The 18,950-nt window shown below is 41.8% G+C and overlaps 1 protein-coding gene across 1 annotated transcript in view; it reads right to left on the reverse strand.

Annotated features, from left to right (window-relative positions):
* Positions 1–9,848, reverse strand: part of arhgap5 (Rho GTPase activating protein 5) — a 61,194-nt gene extending 51,346 nt beyond the window's left edge. Inside the window, exons 1-2 of the mRNA XM_085342353.1 lie at positions 9,573–9,848; positions 863–4,806 (exon numbers count right to left, since the gene is read on the reverse strand). Of these exons, the coding sequence (XP_085198479.1) occupies positions 863–4,597 (3,735 nt within the window). The 5' untranslated portion in view covers positions 4,598–4,806; positions 9,573–9,848. The remainder of the gene's footprint in view (positions 1–862; positions 4,807–9,572) is intronic.
* Positions 9,849–18,950: the final 9,102 nt, after the last annotated feature.

Below are 18,950 nucleotides of genomic sequence, written 5' to 3' on the forward strand. Positions count from 1 at the left end.
GTTTGTTTTAACAGTTCTCAAACATGTCTGCAGAATATTTATCCACTCTGATCACCTAAAATTTACTTTGGAACACAAAATGACATTAACAGTACCTCCATTTCCCGCCTGTAATATATCACAAATAGCACTATACCTGTAAGTAATTAACTAGGAATTTATATACTGAAGTCTGTTCATGTGTGGGCGTGAGCATGCATTGCATACTAATGCATGCTTTTAACTTCATTTTAAACACGACTGTTTGATTTGTGCATGCGTGATTTTAAAATTTTCAGCTTTTCACCACAATAAAATGTTGCTCTAACAGTAATAATGTGCACAAAGCATTTTCTTCTTGGTTCTAGGGAACACACCATGTCTGGATGTCGTCAGAAGTTTCAGGCAAGCCTTTAAAGAGCTGTCAAAGACACAGTCTTTGCTCTGAAATTATACAGACACCAACTGTCTTTAACAGTGTGTCTTTTATCAAGCACCTTTATTGCTTGTCTAGGGCCTGCAAGGTGTGGAGGCTCATAAACTACTTTAGCAATGGGGCCAATCAATAAATTATCAAATTAGTTTGTTCTCCAGATGAGTCTCAGGCCAACAAAATTCGCTCACACCCACACACATCTGCTCACCCCTTACTATATGCAGTCTTTTCTGTGCTCATTTACCCATGCACTCTATCAGTCTCTCGCTCTCTCCCATTTTCAGTGCAATAAAATGCTATTTCACTCATTCTCAGACAGAAAAAAAATCTTTTGTTTGACCTCCCTGTTCTGTAAAGCATTTTCAAAGCATCTTATTTCCAAAAAAAAAGGAAACAAAATAAATGTGATTCTTCAAAAGTCAATCTATCATAACAGACAAGTCTCACCTTCTTGGATTCTTTTGGCGTCTTGGGCGTCTTCTTCTTTTTCAGCTTCTTGTCCTCCTGCTCTGGGTCGGAGGTGATTGCAGGATTATCAATCCCACCCTTCCAAGGGTCGACAGGAGAGAGCAGCGGGTCCTCCTCGCTGCCCCGATGGGCTCTTCTGTTTTTCTTTTTCTGAGTGGCCGGGCCAGTCTCCTCTCCATCACTGTCCGAGTGGAATCGTCTTTGGTAGGCTTTCGTCTTGCTGAAAAGGATTTTTGAGCGATCTTTATATTTTGATGGCCGCCTTGCAGCCTGGGATTTCCGATCAAACCCATTCTCTTCCTCTCCTCCTCCGTGGAGAATGTGTAACCCACCAAAAGAGTTCTTTATTTTGATCAGGCGGTTGTGTGCATCTTCAGGCACAGCATATATGTCATCATTGTGGAAGCCCCTGGGTCTAAGCAGGGTGTCCACAGGGTCTGCATAGTTGTCTGATGGCTCCACATCTTCAGTGTGCATCACTGGGGCACGTGGCATTCTTCGATTACTTCGCATACCAGCTTCAATGGTTTTGAGCAGGTTGGGGTCCAGCTTTTTAACATTAGGCCTGGGGAGCACTGGTTTGGGCCGGACGGGTGGAGGCACTTTGTGGTTGCGTTCATGGTCTCCGACAGGTGTGCTATGGACTGGGTACTCATTGCCCTCGAGGTCGATCCTGTATTTAGCCCGCTCACTGGGTGTGGGGAGAAGCTGAACATCATCGCCTATTGGACTATAAGGTGGAGGGGCCTCATTGTCATCGTCGGACTCTGGGTAGTAAGTGTTGTAAGCTGGGGAGTGGCTATGGGGAGAGGTGGGAAAGACATCCTCACTGGCTCCTGTGGTGCACTCACGTGACGAGCTGTCAAACAGGAAGCAGCTCTCAATGTTAGGCTTCTTCTCTAGCACTTCATTGAAAAAAGGGGTGAAAACCTCAGTCTGTCGATGATACTGGGACAGCGAGTAGAGGGCCGTAAACTTGGCAGCAATCTCTGTGGCAATGTGCTCCCCCTCGGTCATCAACTCCTTGATGGCATCATTCTCAAAGAAATCCGCCTGGCTGTCTGTGATTGCCACCATCTGCACGGGGATTACATCCTGGACTTCTGCCAGGAAGGCTCGCAGGGTCGCCATGGAAGCTTTGCGTTTGGCAGAGTAGACCAAAATGTAGCCATGCACTAGTTCATCTTTACGAACACCAATGGCAGAGTGGTAGGAGAGGACGGTGACCTGGATCCTCCTTCTGCTGTCCCCTATGATCTTATCCAGTATCAGTGTGTTGCTCTGACCAGGCTGTCCAGCGCTACAGCAATGCGAGTCTAGAAACGGCGAGAGGATGAGGTCAACGCTGAAGGGATCCCAGCACATGGCGCACATGACTATTCTAAGGTCCATCTCTGACATGTCTTTGATACATGGCAGTGGGGCCAAGACCTCAAAGCTATGCTTTAGCCCCTCCAGCACTGCTCTGAGACCCTGCTTAATTTGGAACTCAGTGAATTTGCGAGGAAAGGCTCCGGAGGGGATGTCGACAAAGGTGCACTGCAATTTGTTTGCCAGCTGCTGACCCTGGTGCCTCAAGATGGGTATGTTTTTACAAACACTGTCTCTCTGATTTGCCAGGATGAGAATAAAAGGGAGCGGCTGAGCAAATCTATCTCGCCGACTCTGTGCTATCTCCGCCCTTATCCTGCCTATGCAATCGCCAATAGAGTTAAGCGACTCTATTGAGTTGAACACACAAAAGCAGCCGTGTGGCTTAAAAGTGGTGACCCATGTGTGGCTGAAGAGCAAAGTGGAGTTGACGTCCACAGGAAGAAGCTCCAGTTCATAGATTTTACCATCTAGAGTGTACTCATCGTCTGTAGACTGAGCTCGGATCTCATTGGCTAGGTCCTGTGAGAGACCCTCCTTTCCCAGGAGGCAGAGGTTTATTTTATCGACGTTGGCACTGTTATAGTAAAGATTAGAGCGTCCGTGGTCGAGCTGTACCAGCCTGTTTGCTAAAACTTGCTCCACTTTCAGATCCACACAGTTCTGCCCGCTCAGGCATGTCTCCTTAGTGGGATGATAAACAAACCCAATGTGTTTGAGGAGGAGCGACTCTCTATCTGGGGCAAGTTTCTGCAGTGCTCTGTATCTGGGCTCCTCATTCAGCACACTGTGAATTTCACTCATCTTGTCACAGCTGGGGGTTGCATTCAGGTCCAAGTCATAGAATAACTCGGCGTGCTCGAAAAGCATTTCCTGAAAATCCTCTTTAGCCCTTTCAACTATTTCCTGCTGGTGCCTACAGTAAACATCCCTCCTATCTGATTCCGTGATGTACTTGTAGGCCTCATCCTCCATGACAAAGCACATGACTTCCTCCCAAGGCTGCCCTGGAGTGATAAAATGAACCCTCTCCAATGTCTTCTTGAACCTCTCTTTCATTTCCCCCCTCCTCTTCTCAGACAGAAGATGCTGGACGTGATTATGGTAAATTCTCTCACCGTCCGGTGTATCAAGAAGGTCAAAGGGTATCCTACGGTCACTGTTATCAATATGGTCCGTCTCGTCCCACGGTGTATTTTCCAGTATCACAAACCAGTACTGGAAATCAGACCTGTTCCGGATCACACTCTGTGCCTCGGGCCATGAAAGGTGTTCAATCTCGTCCAGGTTATTGAGGATGTTGTTAAGGGTTTTCGGTAGCGTCGTCAGATACTCCTCCCTTCTCCTCTTAATGTGCTCCTGTTTCAGTTGTGCAATGTGCTTTGTGAACATGTTGCGGGCCTTCTTGGTGCCCTCCAAGGTAATGAACTCATAATAGTCAGACTGCCCCTTTAGATTATTCATCACAGTTTTCCAAGTGATGTGATAATCTCTAACTGAGTGTACCATCAATTTCTCAAATCTATCTGTTGCTGAGGCAACAAGCTGACGTTGGATTTTATAGGCCTCCAGGTATGGCACAGTTTTTGGCTTCCCTCTTGTTTTATCCAGCTGCTGGATTAGGGCGTTGAAGCAAAGCTCTGTGTTGACATTGGAGCGTGCTGACGTTTCAATTAGCATCAGGTTCTTCTTACTGGCAACAAAGCCCTGCAGGTCCCTCAGGTACTGGTCTACACACTCATCACATTTCGTGGCAGCAACAACAATAGGCTTCTTTGACTTGACAATTTGAGAGTAAAGGCTATTGACAAATTTCATTTGGTCATCAAACTTCCTGTTGCAACCCTTACTAACATCAATGCACAACAAAAAGGCATCGATGTTTAGCTTCCCATCAGGCATTTGCTTCTGATCAAAGTCCTGCTCCAAGCCCAGCTGGTCTGTGCAGATGTACATAAGCTTCTCTGCTGACTGGAGCTTGGTTGCTGCTGCCCGCTTTGTGTATGGCTGCAAGTTCGTACTCCGATGCGGAAGAAACGTCTGGTCATCGATGAACTCCGTTTGTTCAATGATTTGGATTTTATAGTCCAATCCCTCATCCCCTCGATGCGACACCTCTCCCCAGTACAAGAAGTGGTCGTTGTTAACTACACGACCACCAAAGTCTATCGTGCTGAGCACCGAGGTGTGCTCCGAGTAGTAGTTGTCTGCATCTGGACGCACATATCGGTTGCATAGGCAGGACTTCCCCACGCCACAATTTCCCTTCTCTTTCTCCGTCCCCGAGAGGCCAACCACGCTGACGGCGAATGTTGGGGGGCGTGCATCCTTGTTCTTGGCCATTATATCCCCCCACTCATTGCTAAACTAGTTACTCTCAGGAAGAAAAGGTCATGATATCATCCCAGGTCTGCTTGTCAGTGATACAGAGATGCATTCATTTTCATTTTCCCTGGTTCCAGTGAATGCTCTTCTCCGTATATATCTCGGTTTCTATCCTGGATCTTATTCAAGCTGGGATAGAGCAGCCCACGGCTCCTTTTATCACCTGCCTGCAAGATATGGAATTCAAAATTAGGAGAAGATACAAGCAAATCAAACAAATCCACATTTTCAGCCTTCTGTTGTACTTACTATAAAAAATATAATCAGCTTCTATTTGTCTACATCATGCTCTGGAACACACATGGACATGTAAATTGTGAAGCAATAAAAGAAAATCATACATGTTCATCTAAAATTAGATTGTGTTAACAAAAAATGAGGTAAAATACATTTTATCATATTTGAATAGGGAAAAAAAGCTCACTCGTGGGTTTGAGGAGGTTTTAGTCAGCCCTTTTATGTGTAAATAATAAACTACACTGGTTTAAAAACCCTACTACAATAGGTTTATAATGTAAAAATGTGATGCAAAGGCCTACAACAATTTTGAAAGTGAAAAAGGGAAAACTTTGTTATCAAAACTGCAATATCAAAATGGCATTCTAGGAAGACAACAACCAAAGTGTGACAGCAACATTTATATAAGAGAGGGAGAGTAGTACAGTCACGGAGGGCTCAGCAATGTCACTCTTCCCGTTGCTGAGAAAAATAAGTGCTTTCAACCAATTTGTGCCGAGGCAGAATAAAAATGGCATGCAACTCCAGCCCTTTGATAGCCACTGACCTAGAAATGATTTACTTTACTCTGAGAAAGAAACAGAAAATAAATCAGTTCTCAGATTTGTTACCATTACCAGCACAAACCAGCCTTGCATAATTAAGAGTAAATGTATAATCCTGATTACTTTGCTTGCTGTTGTCACAATAGATTTTGCCTGATATTCCGGTTCTGACTATTAATCCTGATTATAACTGTTGACTATTTGACTAGCAGCATTAACAAGCAAGTGAAACTAAACATTTCACTGTCGACAATCAGGATAATCAGCAATTCCTGATTGAATAAACAGAAAATGCCTACATGTGATTGACCGGGCAATCTTTCTGTAAATATTATCTAAATTAACACGGTCAAATACAGCTGAAACCTTCCATGACCTTACTCGAGGCTGATAAGTGATAGCTGCAGAGACAATTAGAGTCACTGTTGTTTTTACAGAACAGTTGCAATCAGTCAGTGAATCTGCCTGCGTGTGCTGGAATTTCTACATGCAGAACGACGGCATGCTGAGCCTGAGAAACTGCACCAGAGCAGAAATCTGGTTTGCTGACATAAAATGACGAGGTTTCCCCTGACTCTTCACAGAGACCAAGGTGATGATGTCACCTGTGGGATGGGAGTGTACACAGGGCTCAGCAGAAACAAAGACATTAAAAAAAGGAGGGGACATGGCTGTAAACTGGCTCATGTCAAATGACAAAAAAGATTTTAAAAGGCTCACCTTCCAAGAATCCTTTTTGGATAGACTACAAGCCAAACCTAACTTACAAACCAAACTTAAGCATAAACTGGAAGAAACTGGCTTAATGATAGAAAATGTGCTTTAAACTGCATGGTCTTTATATCTCAAAACCACCCAGATAGTCTGTCAGGTTTACAAACCTATGTACTATATGCTACAACATGCTACTGTGCCACACCTGACTGTAGTAGCAGTCAGATAGAAGTATATACGAGCTTATAGATATTTTGAAGGCAGAAATTATAATTATTCTATGTATTTTTTTCCTGTCTTTCTAACTGACTTATTGCTGATCCTGCTTTTAGTGCCACATTAACTGACTGATCATAGGCTATATCCAGTTTGTCTCCCCAGCAGCCAAAACAAGCCTAAATATAGAAATGACAATAAACATCAAACTACGGCCATCTACTGACTGATGACACTCCACCCAGGAATACATATGGAATCTTCACCTGGTTACTAACTTAAACAATCAGTTACAAACTGCAAAATCTACTCGTGTGGATTTGAAAATTAATCACTGCAATGCTACATTCCTGGCACCTCAGTGTTTGAGATCTGTCACCCAAATTCCAGCATCTGCTTTGCATTAATTTCAGATGATATCAAAGTTGTCAATCCACAAGGTCAATATGAATGAATAAGTGCCACACATGAGAAACAGTGGCAGTAATGGGCAATTAGCTTCACACTGAAGACAACCAGAAGGGGCGGGTGATGGTTTTATTATTGCAAACAGCCAACACTAGAGCCTAAACTGCATTTATGCTGCACTAATAGCTAAAAGTAGCCGTGTGCATCATGATTAGTCCATTCACTGTGAGGCTGCAGGGGGTGGATTAAGGTATCACTTGGCAAGCTGGTTTTAGAGATGACTAAATGCTGTTAAGCCCTGAAACACAGCAGAACACACTGCCAATGATGATAAACCTTTTAAAGCTACACTGGCTGGAATTTGTCAGTAGAATTAAACTTTTTATTGCTTTATTTATTTAGTATTATTATTCCATCCTAAGTCTGTGGTGCTATACCAGAGAAGGGTGTGCCAATCATTTAAAATGAGGCACAACTAGTTTCTTCTGACCTGGGTACAGACAGCTCTCCTCCCACAAGAAGTGAAGAATCAGAACTCAGAAGCAAAACAGAAACCACTTCCTAAAAGGTAGCGTGAGCTCCCTGTTAGAGGAGGAACTGACTCCCCCAAGTATTGAATCTTGTCCTCCACACTAAGGACTAGTTTACTGCTACAGCCTAACTCCCAGAATTTCTGAATTTCAACTTTTTAAAACCATTCATCATCTGCCATCATCAGAAGAACTACAGTTGATATAAAGCACCAATTTATTAGGCGCATAACGTCCACCACAGAATGCTACAAAAGATCTACCACATCCAGAAATAATCAGTATCAAAAGGAAACTCGTCACTGTGACACTGATCAAAATCTAAAAATTTGACTCCAAGTGTCAGAGTATGCAGTGGTGTTTCCCGTAAAGTGCCTTCCTTGTAAGACGCTCATTCTTTAAAAACTGTGTGTCACCCTCCTCCAAAGTCAGGTACAGACCTGAACCTGGGCGTCACTCATCTGACTTCCCCCTCCCTGGGGGTATGAATGATGTAAGAACAACAGTTTATAGGCCAAATGACACAATCACCCCCCCCCCCCCCCCCCCCCTCATCACTCGCAGGGCTTGTCAGTGCTAGTGCCTTTATGCAGTCTGTAGAAGCCAATGCTAGCTATGAATATTTGCCAGTATATTAGCATAATGCCAATACCAATATCCATTTTTTCCTGGGAGCAATGCAGACAAAACTGCAAACCCTTCCAGACTAGCCTATCCATGAATATCAATTCTAACAGAAAAGGAAATGTTAAAATGATAAAGACGGGAACTCCACTTTACCATTCTTTCTACCAAATCCCTACAGGTTTCACACTATGACACAATACATATATTATTTTGATATCTTCTAAGGAAAGACTAGGATTTATTTGACTTTTCAGACCACTGTTAATAACCGGATCGTTAGCTTTTCTCCAAAAAGGCCATCTAAGAGAAAAAGCTGAAGAGAAAAACCTGAAACACACTGACACAGACGACAGTGATGGACATAAGAGCCCCATCACATCATTTAGTGAACCCTTATGGTTTTATGGACACTGAAAAGACACAGTAGCACATTCTAAGTGGAAACAACAAAGAACCTAATTGCCATTATCAACACAAATGGGTCCCACTAATAACTGATGCTTTTAAAAATAAAGAAAAATCTCTGTAACTCAGCATTAGGGCAGTTTTTTTTTTGCAGCGAGGTCTGCAAAAAAGGGAGGAAGCATTATGATGGGGTCTTGGATAAAAGCCGGACTGCCCCTTTAATGAGAGTTTGGGAAAGGGGCAAAGGGAGAAGCAGCAGCCTGAGTCGATGCAAATGGCATGCAGAGCTGCTGCAGCAGGACAAACCCACTGACCTGCCTGCGTATTGTGAGGCACCGAAGGGGGGAAAGGCGTTAAAAAGCACCTAATGACATATGTGGTTACAACTCTTCAGCACCGCTGAGACGTTAAGGGTGTGTATGTGTAAACACACCCTCGTTAATGTCGGGAAAATTCAATAATCTGCCCAGCGGCACTCCTGGATGTGACCCTCCACTCAGCCCTCCGTCCCCTCGAGCTAATGTTAGCAGGACATTAACGCAGAAAATCCAGCAACTTCCAAAAGCACTCAAAAACAATTAAACGACCTATTAATGCGAGGCGGGCGTGAAGGCTATAAACTCAGACGACAGCTGCGATTTTTTCCCTACTCCGTGATTACTTCAAATTTTCTGCTTTAACATATGTGTAACAGTGTTATAAAGCCAACTGAAAACGGGTGGGTATCACATAAAACATCAAAGTAGTCTAGAAAAGAGGAGTGAGAGTGAGTTAGAGGAGTTAACGTGAATTAGTTATGCTGGAATTAAAACCAGCAGACCTTTATATTAAGTTAATGCGTCAATCCTTCGAGGCTAATGCTGGGAGCCCCGGGAACTGATAGGGCGGTTATGTATCTACCCTAGAGAGAAAAGGCGATACCCGGCTCGGCCTGCCTTGGCCCTGATACTGCTCCAGGAGAGGAAAAACCCACCTTTCCCAATCCTACAAGCTAGCATTAGCCGAACACTGTTAGCCTAGCATGCCAGGAGGATGAGTTAGCTAGTGGCTAATGTTAGCAACAGCCTCACATTGGGAAGACTTATTAAAATTACAACCTTGGCTGATTTAACAAGCCCGTCTCACGTCCCCATCCCAGGTTCTTTTGACTCGGGATGGCGCAGTGGTGCGGGCACCCTTCACCCACAAAAAAGGAGTGCTAGTTTAGCTAATGAAGTACCAATCCCAGTCCAAATACATTCCCCTACCCACCTAATAACATGGTCGCTCCCAGATCCACATACCACGGAGAAGAGGAGAAAGCATTCCCACATTAAAAGGCAATCAAAACTCTTTTCACAATCCACAATCCGTGGTCACTGGCGACTTCCCCAAAATCCGAAGTCAGTTTTAGTTGAAGGTGTAGTCCACTGTAGTCCTACAAGCCCGGTTAGCCCGTATTTTAGTGTATTTTGGTGCTGTTAGTGTGGTATGCGTTGAAAGCCGAAACCTGGCTCTGTATGCTCCCTCCCCTCTCAGCAGCACAGCCAGGCAGTAATGGCGACTTTCTCTCTCTCTTCCACTCCCTCTGCTGACACTATGTCGCTCTACCTTTCCCGTTCTCTCTCTTGCTCTCTCCACTGATCCACCTGACTCTCTCTCTCTCTTATGCCACATTAATAATATGTAACATGAGGTGTAAAATCAATTTCACTGGCATGCAAAAGAGCACAGAGTAAGTTAAAGGTACCCATTGGAAACTGGAATTCTTGTGTTCAAAGCTAATTCATTCAGTTTTATATTATTATGAACAGAATTTTAAGAAACGGCCACCATTACCTCGTGTTAACAATTAATTTATGTAAATGTTTAGGATTTTATCAAATGAGATTATAATACCATAATAATATTATTAGTACCAAATTGTCCCATGAGATGGGTCAACCAAGCTAGTCAGTAAGCCTTTGTGTTAACATTGGTGGCTAATCTTGAGGAAAAGGTGACAAAGCTAAAAAGAAATAAGAACAGCAGTATACCAAAAATATATTTTAACACACCCACCGGTAAAATGCTTCCCCCTGGTGGTAAACGTTTTAGTTCAAATCTATAGGGGTGATTACAAAAAGTATCTTTAAATTTCTAAACTTAGCTTTAATAAAATGTTAAACATGCACAGATTTTAACACAACATATGGAAAATATGATTACACTAACAACAAAAAAATTTTAAGACTTTCATTTTGAAAGGAGAAATGTGCAAATATGAAGCTATTTGCATCAGACTAATGATATCATTTAAAGCTAAGTTATCAATAGCTTTATCAATTGCTTTCTTAATTCACAATAACACAACTGGTAAAACAAGCTGATCAGCTTCGATTTCCTTTGTTCCATAAAAAGGCAAGTATAAAATAGCATCACACCTGACTCTTCATGTCAAATTGAATCTTGATTTTTGTTTTTTATCATCCTTCTCATATTTTTTGCCTTTAAATTGTCCACTGAGTTCTGTGTTGCTTCTATGTTGCAAGTTTCATCTTTTTCTTTTGTTTTATGTTGAGTTTCTCAACTTCACCTGTCACATCTGTTTTATTCCAGATTTTTACATTTCAGTATCTGACTTTCATGTTTTTTTATGTACGTTATGTGATGAAAAAGAGAAATTCTTCAGTATGCTATATAACAAGCAGAGTTGGCTAACTGGATATGGGGTGAGCAATGCGTCCTTTGCTTTCTGTGTTTGCTGTGTCAACCACTGTGGGTTTATGGTACTTAAAGCACTTGAAAGAAAAGTGTGAAAGACACAAGAGTAGCTATAGCCACTTGGACAATAGCATGAAAGCTTTTTGGCAGCCTTAGCATAGTAGAACAGCTGGATAAAGGCTATCAAATTGGCAGAAGAAAGCACAATGAAGAAGTGACACAAAATCACCACATTCTGTCTAGAATCAAAGACTCAATCATAAGCACAAATCCATAAAACTGCAGTGTTTATACGACTCGCATGCAACTGTAGTAACAGAATATCGAGAGATATATTCTCCCTTCTTTGTGATTTTTCACCCTGTCCATTTTTACCTTTCCGTCTTTGTGCCTCTGTCTCGTCCCTGATTCATTTCAATAATCCTCTTTATTGGCATAAATGTTAGATGAACCATGTTGCCAAATCATCTAAACACAAATTCAAATTTCACTCTCGCTCTCACTCTCTCTGTGATGTAATTAGGGATTGTTTTTTCCCAGTGAAAATTGTTTAATCATGTATAATGTGCCTGTGGATTATTCCAACAGGGAATACAGGTTCAGACAGTGAGTGGATGCAGCGTGTCCTCGGGAAGCAGTTGAGGTTAGTCAATGAATTAAGCACTGTTTTCTCTCTAGGTGCTTAAAACAACAAAGTAAATTCAAATGTCCTTTCTGTGGTGTTACTGTGTAAATACTGACAGTAAGTAAAGGAAACTCTGCACACACTGTTGGATAGTGGTGAGCCACGGTTGCACAAAGGAGTCCACACAATGAAAACCCTTCATTTATATTTCAGTTGTTCTGGACTGGGATCAATATGGACTGCTGTGGTTCCAGTGAATTCCCTTGAGTGAAATGGTGTGTTAATGAGCCTCAGAGCTCAGAAAGACTACACTCCCTCTGACAGGAGTGAACACTAAGCAGGGATGGGTCAGAAAAACCTAGCAGACGGTGAAGTCATATCAATTTATTATAACCAATACAGGGAAAGCCGTCCTTTGTCCTGAAAAAGAAAAAATGCCATTGATCGTGACCTGCATTCAGTTCAGGTGTTTGTTCATCTTTCACTTACAAAGTGTTTCTGTCTCAAACACACTTGGTTTCGAGTTCAGTCCATCACCATTTTGAAAGCTTCCATTCCAGAGCTCCCATTTCACACCAGTGATGTAACAATGCCACAGGGACAAATCCATCAGAGAAGAAGAAACACTGAAAGCAATTTGTAAACCCAAGGGACACCAGAGACCAGAGTGAAACGTGGCTATAGTGGAAAGGTTTGCTTTGAGTGTCCACAGTTATAGACAACCTGCATGGCATTATACAGGCTCTGTGGCTGTATTTGTTGTTGTTTTTTATTGTAGGCCATATTTTGCAAGCTCAGGCTTGTAAATATAATCTTTTTCCACTTCAAGAACTTAAAGTAGTTATCAGAGTAGATGGAGGTCGTCCTCGCATAGAGAAAAATCATGCTAGATTGTTTGTCCAGCAGCTTATTACAAAAATATATTTATATTTTATTGTTAAACAACCTTTAGCCTTTATTTGAGCCCCAAAATACTGTATTTGTGCTCAAGCACCTTCTAGTAGCAATTATGATGGTGCAAAGGGGAAGGCCTTTTCTTCCATTATGACAAACAAAATACTGAGTAAACAATATTTACACTGCTGGAGAGCCCTGTAATCTCCACCAGTGTGCAAACAAGCATTTTATGTTCATGTAAATATGATGGAAACATCAGTGCACCTATTTTCATTGCTATCTGTCCTCTTTCACTGTTTATTCCACTTACATACTTAACAGAACATAAACAAGACATATGTACAGTTTCTGCACCCTTTTAATGACAAATATGATATAATCACCAAGTTCTTTTAGGTTATGGTTGTTATGGACAACTGCAAGCAGTGTGATACAGCCTGAAATAATTTTCGGGGGAGTATGCTGCGAATGTAGTTTAATGTAGTTTTATTATAAGGAAAAGTCAAATTTGCTGAGAAATTTGACTTGTGTGTGTTTTTTGAGAAGTTTGCAGTGACTGCCCACAGGCGACCCCTGCTGTAGGTGCTGATGCTCGATCAGCACCTTCACACAGAATGTGCAGCTTTTTCACTTTCTTACACTTTTTGTGAGCCTTTCATGTTTCACACTTTTCTGGGGGTTTTTTAAACTCCTCACGGGGCATTTTTTTCCTCAGCATGCATCACTGTCCTTCATTTCTCTCAGTCGCAAAGTTTGTGTTGCAATAAGACAGCATCAAACTTGGCATGAGGTTTCGACTGCAGCAACAGAGGCCTGTAATTGGCTGTGTTGGGGGTGGGGGTCGGGGGAGGGTGGGACACAAGAACAAGTACTTCCTCTTTGACTCTTACTGATGAGGTTTGGGTAATCCAGGCAGGATGTAGTGGCATATAAAGAGGCAGGATTTTCATTTTTTAGATTACAGCAGCATTATTCACAACGCAGTTACTCTAGCCACTTCCAAAGGAACCACAAGGCAACACACAATAATTAAACAGCAAGTACAGCAAACCACAATGTTCCACAAAAAAGAAGAGTGAATGATGTGCCAGATTAAGAAAAAAATTCAATAAAAGTGCATTATTAAATTAAATTCTAAGCTAACTATTCTGATTTAGTCATGTTCTCCCAAACTCTCCATTTATTAAATAATCTAACTTCTTGTATGGTTAATAATCAGGAACATCTTGGAGTGCCTGTGATTTAAACACACCAACTCCTGCTTAAAAGGAACATTACCAATTCACTATTAAAGTGGGGAAATAATTATACGCGATCCCCTTCTGAATTTGTAAGTTTTCTCACTTAGAGAAATGACAAAGAAATGAACAGTCTCTGGTTTTTATGGTAGTTTCATTTTCATTGGGTAAAACACATTACATCAACGTTCTAAATTGATTTGCACGTTATTGAATGAAATAAGTATTTAAACCCATCTATCCATTTGCTTCCGCTTGTCCTTTTCAGGGTCGCGGGGGGCGCTGGAGCCTATCCCAGCTGTTATAAGGTGAGAGGCGGGGTACACCCTGGACAGGCTGCCAGTCTGTCGCAGGGTTAACACACAGAGACAGACAACCATTCGCGCTCACATTCACACCTATGGGCCATTTAGACTAATCAATTAACCTATCCACACCAACTGCATGTCTTTGAACAGTGGGAGGAATCCAGAGTACCTGGAGGGAACCCACGCAAAAATGGGGAGAACATGCAAACTCCACACAGAAAGCCTTCGGCCTGATGGTGTAATTGAACTCAGGACCTTCTTGCTGTGCGGCAGCAGTGCTAACCACCATGCCACCGTGCTGCCATGTGTATTTAAACCCCCACAACCCAATTCTGGCATCACAGACCGGCAGTGTGCACATGTGGCACAATCAATCAATCAATTACAGGCACCCGTGAGCTTAACTTTTTATTTGCATAAAACACACCTGTCCACAGAATCAATCAATCACCACCAGGAGAAAGACCAGAGCTGTCAAAGAAAATCAGGGACAAGTTTGTAGACATGCAAAAATCTGGAATGGGCTACACGACCATCGTCAAGAAACATTGTGAGATGGTGACAATGGTTGGTGCGATTATTCAGAAATGGACAAAATATAAAATGACCATCAATCGCCCTGAGGAGGAGTTTGTTAATGATCTGAAGGTTGGGGGGACCACAGTCAACGAGATCACCGTTGGTAACACACTATGCTGAAATGGACTGAAATCTCGCAAGGTCCCCCTGCTCAAAAAGGCACATGCACAGGCCCATCTCAAGATTGCCAGGAGACATCTAAATTATTCAGAGAAGGCTCGGGAGAAAGTGTTGATGTCAGATGAAACCAAAATTGAGCTCCCTGGCAACAACTTAGCCTGCTGTGTTTGGAGAAAGAGTATGACCCCAAACACGATCCCCACAGTCAAGTATGGAGGTGGAAACATTATGCTTTGGGGATGGTTTTCTGCTAGAGGAATATCACAACTTTACCACATTAAGGGGGCCAACTGACGGGGCCATGTACCAGTCTGCAGACCTCAGTCTTGTAGAAAATCTGTAGAGGGAACTGAAGCTTTGAGCTGCCAGATAGCAGCCAATAAACAGAAGAAAGAGTTTCTGTAAAAAGGAGTGGACCAAAAAGAAAAAGAACATCAGTTTGCACCGGGGTTGTTTCTCCAGTTTATCAGCTCCTTGGGGGATTTGGATTCTCACTGCACACAACATCACCACTGGACAAATGCCTAAAGAACATCCTATTGATAGAAATATTGACTTTGTGTAAATGTTTCAAGAATTAAATTAAGTTTGAGCCCAGATGATGTGAAGCCTCACTGTTGCAAACCTTTTCACTTTTTTTATTTCATAACACGACATCATCACTCCCAAGGCTGGAGAAGTAACCTCTGTCCTTAAAGCGGTCACGATTATTTTGGCAATTCTACAATTGAAACAGCCACAACAAATTTTCTCAGGTTGATTTTTGGCTGTTTGCAATGTTTAATTTAAAACCTAATCAAAAATATTTTCTGTACTGTTTTTTGTTGTTGTTGTTGTTTTGTTTTAATTAGTAGTTCAAATACACTAGAGATACCATCTACTTGATCAATTATTTATACAAAACAAAAAATAATTGTAAGCGAATTGGCCCGCTGATACAAGCTTTTCAAACGCGAACATTATCTCAGTGTATCATTAAAGTTTCAAAAATTATATATATATATTGTTCTTCAGCTGCACAGCTTGTGATTTTCCTCTACTAGTGACAATAATGTAAAGCATCTTCAGTCCAGCACTCGCAATGATTCCTATCGTTAGCATTACAAACCTATCTGCTGGAGCAAAAGAGTCATGGTGATTCATAAATGAAGGTGAGGTACATCTGCATCAAACCTGATCATCGTGATTAGTTATGGGAAATAACTGATTTGAATATTAGCTGTTTAAAAATGGGATTTCATATGTTTTTATAAAGATTATTTGTTGATGTCCACAGACTTTAGGATATGATATAATATATGATTATAATAATTCATATGCATTTTGTTGATGGCTGATTGTGATAATTAGGGCTCAGATCTCGCAGTCCTTCCTCTCACACATAACAAGTACCCTCCACATGTTACGTTGTCAAGAACTGGCATTTATGGAAGCCCATGTTCCCACTATCAAAGAATAAATAAAGGCATTCGTGCATGGACATATATACATATAAAATTATTCAAATATAAAAAGACAAGTTAATTATTCATGTTAAGTCATAACTTATGTCAAAATAATACAATAAACAGTGCGAAAAAAGTCAGCAAAGGTGTATGTTAAAACTGTAATTCTGGGCTTTTTTTTCATAATGTTTATATTTTTGCATTTGAGTCTTTTTTTCCAAGGTGTCAGTCAGTCCAGTAAGTGATCAGGATGGATCATTGGTTTGATCAGTGACCTCCTCTCCACCACAACTTAGTGTCCAGCCAATTACAAAGCCAGCCTAGCTTATCAGTTCATCCACTTTGTTGCTCCCAAAGTACATCACAACATAACCGGGGTAAAAGAAAATCTCCAGGATTTTGCTCCACACATTGAAAGCTCTCAGCTGTCTTAGGAAACGGAGCCTGCTCATCCCCCTCTTGTATACTGCCTCTGTGTAGGTCTTCCATCTCAGCCGGGTGTCAGTGTGGATGCCCGGCTACTTGTACTCTTCCACTACATCAGTATCCTGTCCCAGGATGCATGGACCATATAACTGTCCTCTTCCTTCTGAAGCTGATCATCACCATCTCTCTGGTCTTATTCACAGATGGTTTCACCCAGACTGCTATACAAAATCATTCACTTGTGCTTTGCACTCCTCCACCAGAACTTCCAACTGCTGCAGGATGAAGAGGAGACAGCATAGTCCCTGCACTGCAAATCACCAAATCAGACAGAGCACTGCCTTATCTCACATCTTTTAAAATTGCAATTCTCGTAATTTTCACTGAGCAAGCTCTGCTTTAACTAAAATATATATATTAGATTATTTACATTCTATCTCATAATCTTGTTCTAGCAAGTCATGCTCTCTGAATCACAACTGTAACAGCTGGTCAGGAAGAGCAATCACAGCTCGCCCGCTTACAGTCTCCGGGAAACAGAGATTCTTGTGTGTCACTGTGTGATGTGCGCTCACAATGCATGCGGTGTCTCTGGTGCCACTACTCTGAATGGAAGAACTGGAGGTCGAGCGGTGGCACCACTGATATAAAGAGGCCCTTCTCAAGTCAAGAGCCGTCTCCTGTTGCTTGCTGACTTTTCGAGAGATTGTTACCCTTACATCAGATGTGGAGCTGTGCTGCTTCAAATCTCACTGTGACTCATCCTTGTTAGTGAAGAGCTCCTCGGCCGTGGTGTCAGCAGCAGGTTTGGTGCAACGATTGCTCTGAAGTGTTGCTGGTCTGGGTTCATGGTTGGTGTCGGTGGATGAGTGCGGGTCTTTGTTGTAATCTATGATATGGAGGACAGTTAACCTGCAGGATTTTATTCCACAACATGTTTAGTTAGCTTGAAAAATTCAGCAAATTTTGATCATTTTACCTGTAGAAAGACCTTCTGCCCTTACATTTCTTTGTACATAAGATAACCAAAGCTATCACAATTAATTCACATCACTATCTGAGTCAAATTCACTGGACATTCACTGTTTAGCTGTTGATAACTTTCTCAGTCAGAAAATATCAACCTCCTGATAACAAGAAAAATCACAGTCAGTCATGATGACAGTTTGATGCTTTAAATACTTTACTTTTTGCTGCTAAAACATTTAAATATGACCAAAAATGGAAAGTTAATGTTGACAAAAATGCACAGTATTTTTAAATGCAAGGTTTATCCTGCCCTTATCCTCACCCTGAACTTTGCAGCATCTCTCTTACTAGAGCTCAGAGCACTTTAAAGATTATAAAACAGCACAGCTCGCTCAGAGTCAGACTAACTTTCTTTCTGTCACACACATCATTCAAAAGCAGCACTCATGGGCTTATGAAACCGTTTTTTTCCTTGGGAAAATCTCCTTAAAACCCAGTCAGAAAGTAAAGCCCCGAGGGTGTGAGAACTGCGAAAGAGACATCAGATCGGCTGAGAGGACGCCCTCTCCTCCCCTACAGCTCAGTGCAGCAGGTGCTAAGCAGGTCGACTCATAAACCGTGAACCTATTTCTTGCGTACTTTGTAGCATTATATTGTGTAAAGTACAAATGCACACATACAACCTAAAATATAATAACTTTTTCTTAAAGTATTATCAGACATGCACTTTTAAGAAGTTTGTTATTTTCTATGCTTGCCATTTTTGTTAAAATATTAAAATGTTTTCATTATTTTTGATTTCCATATGCCTATAAATTAGTGCTGTCACGGTTAATCTTGTTAAAATGACGTTAACACCATAACTGCATTAACGTGGCAAATCTCTGTTAGCGAGTTATGGCGGATCGCCTCGTGCGTGGGGCTGGATGGGGCTGATGCGTTAACGAGCTAACGCGTTGACGCCGTCCAGCCCCATCCTGCCATAACTCGCTAACGGAGATTTGCCGCATTAATGCAGTTATGGTGTTAACGTCATTTTAATGAGATTAACGCTGACACCACTACTATAAACATAAACCTTCCTCACAAAAAGGACTGTGTAAGAAAAAAGGCTATAACTATGCAAGCACTGATTGGCCACTGTAGTGCTGTAATCTGCAGGTATTCAGCTAAATTTAACTTTAGTTTAGTTTCAGCAGTTAAGTCTTACTGGCATTAACTAAGCTAGATATCTTTAGCTGGGGTTATCTGCTTGTTTTGTTTGTCACCAGCAGTTTTAGCTGCTGTCGGCTGCTGGTGTGCAACAAACTGTAAAATTGTCATCATTAATATCACCCCAT

The sequence above is a fragment of the Diplotaxodon limnothrissa genome, linkage group LG19, assembly GCF_057381915.1.
Source record: "Diplotaxodon limnothrissa isolate DT_005_m linkage group LG19, D_limnothrissa_male_GT1.1, whole genome shotgun sequence".
NCBI lineage: Eukaryota > Metazoa > Chordata > Actinopteri > Cichliformes > Cichlidae > Diplotaxodon > Diplotaxodon limnothrissa.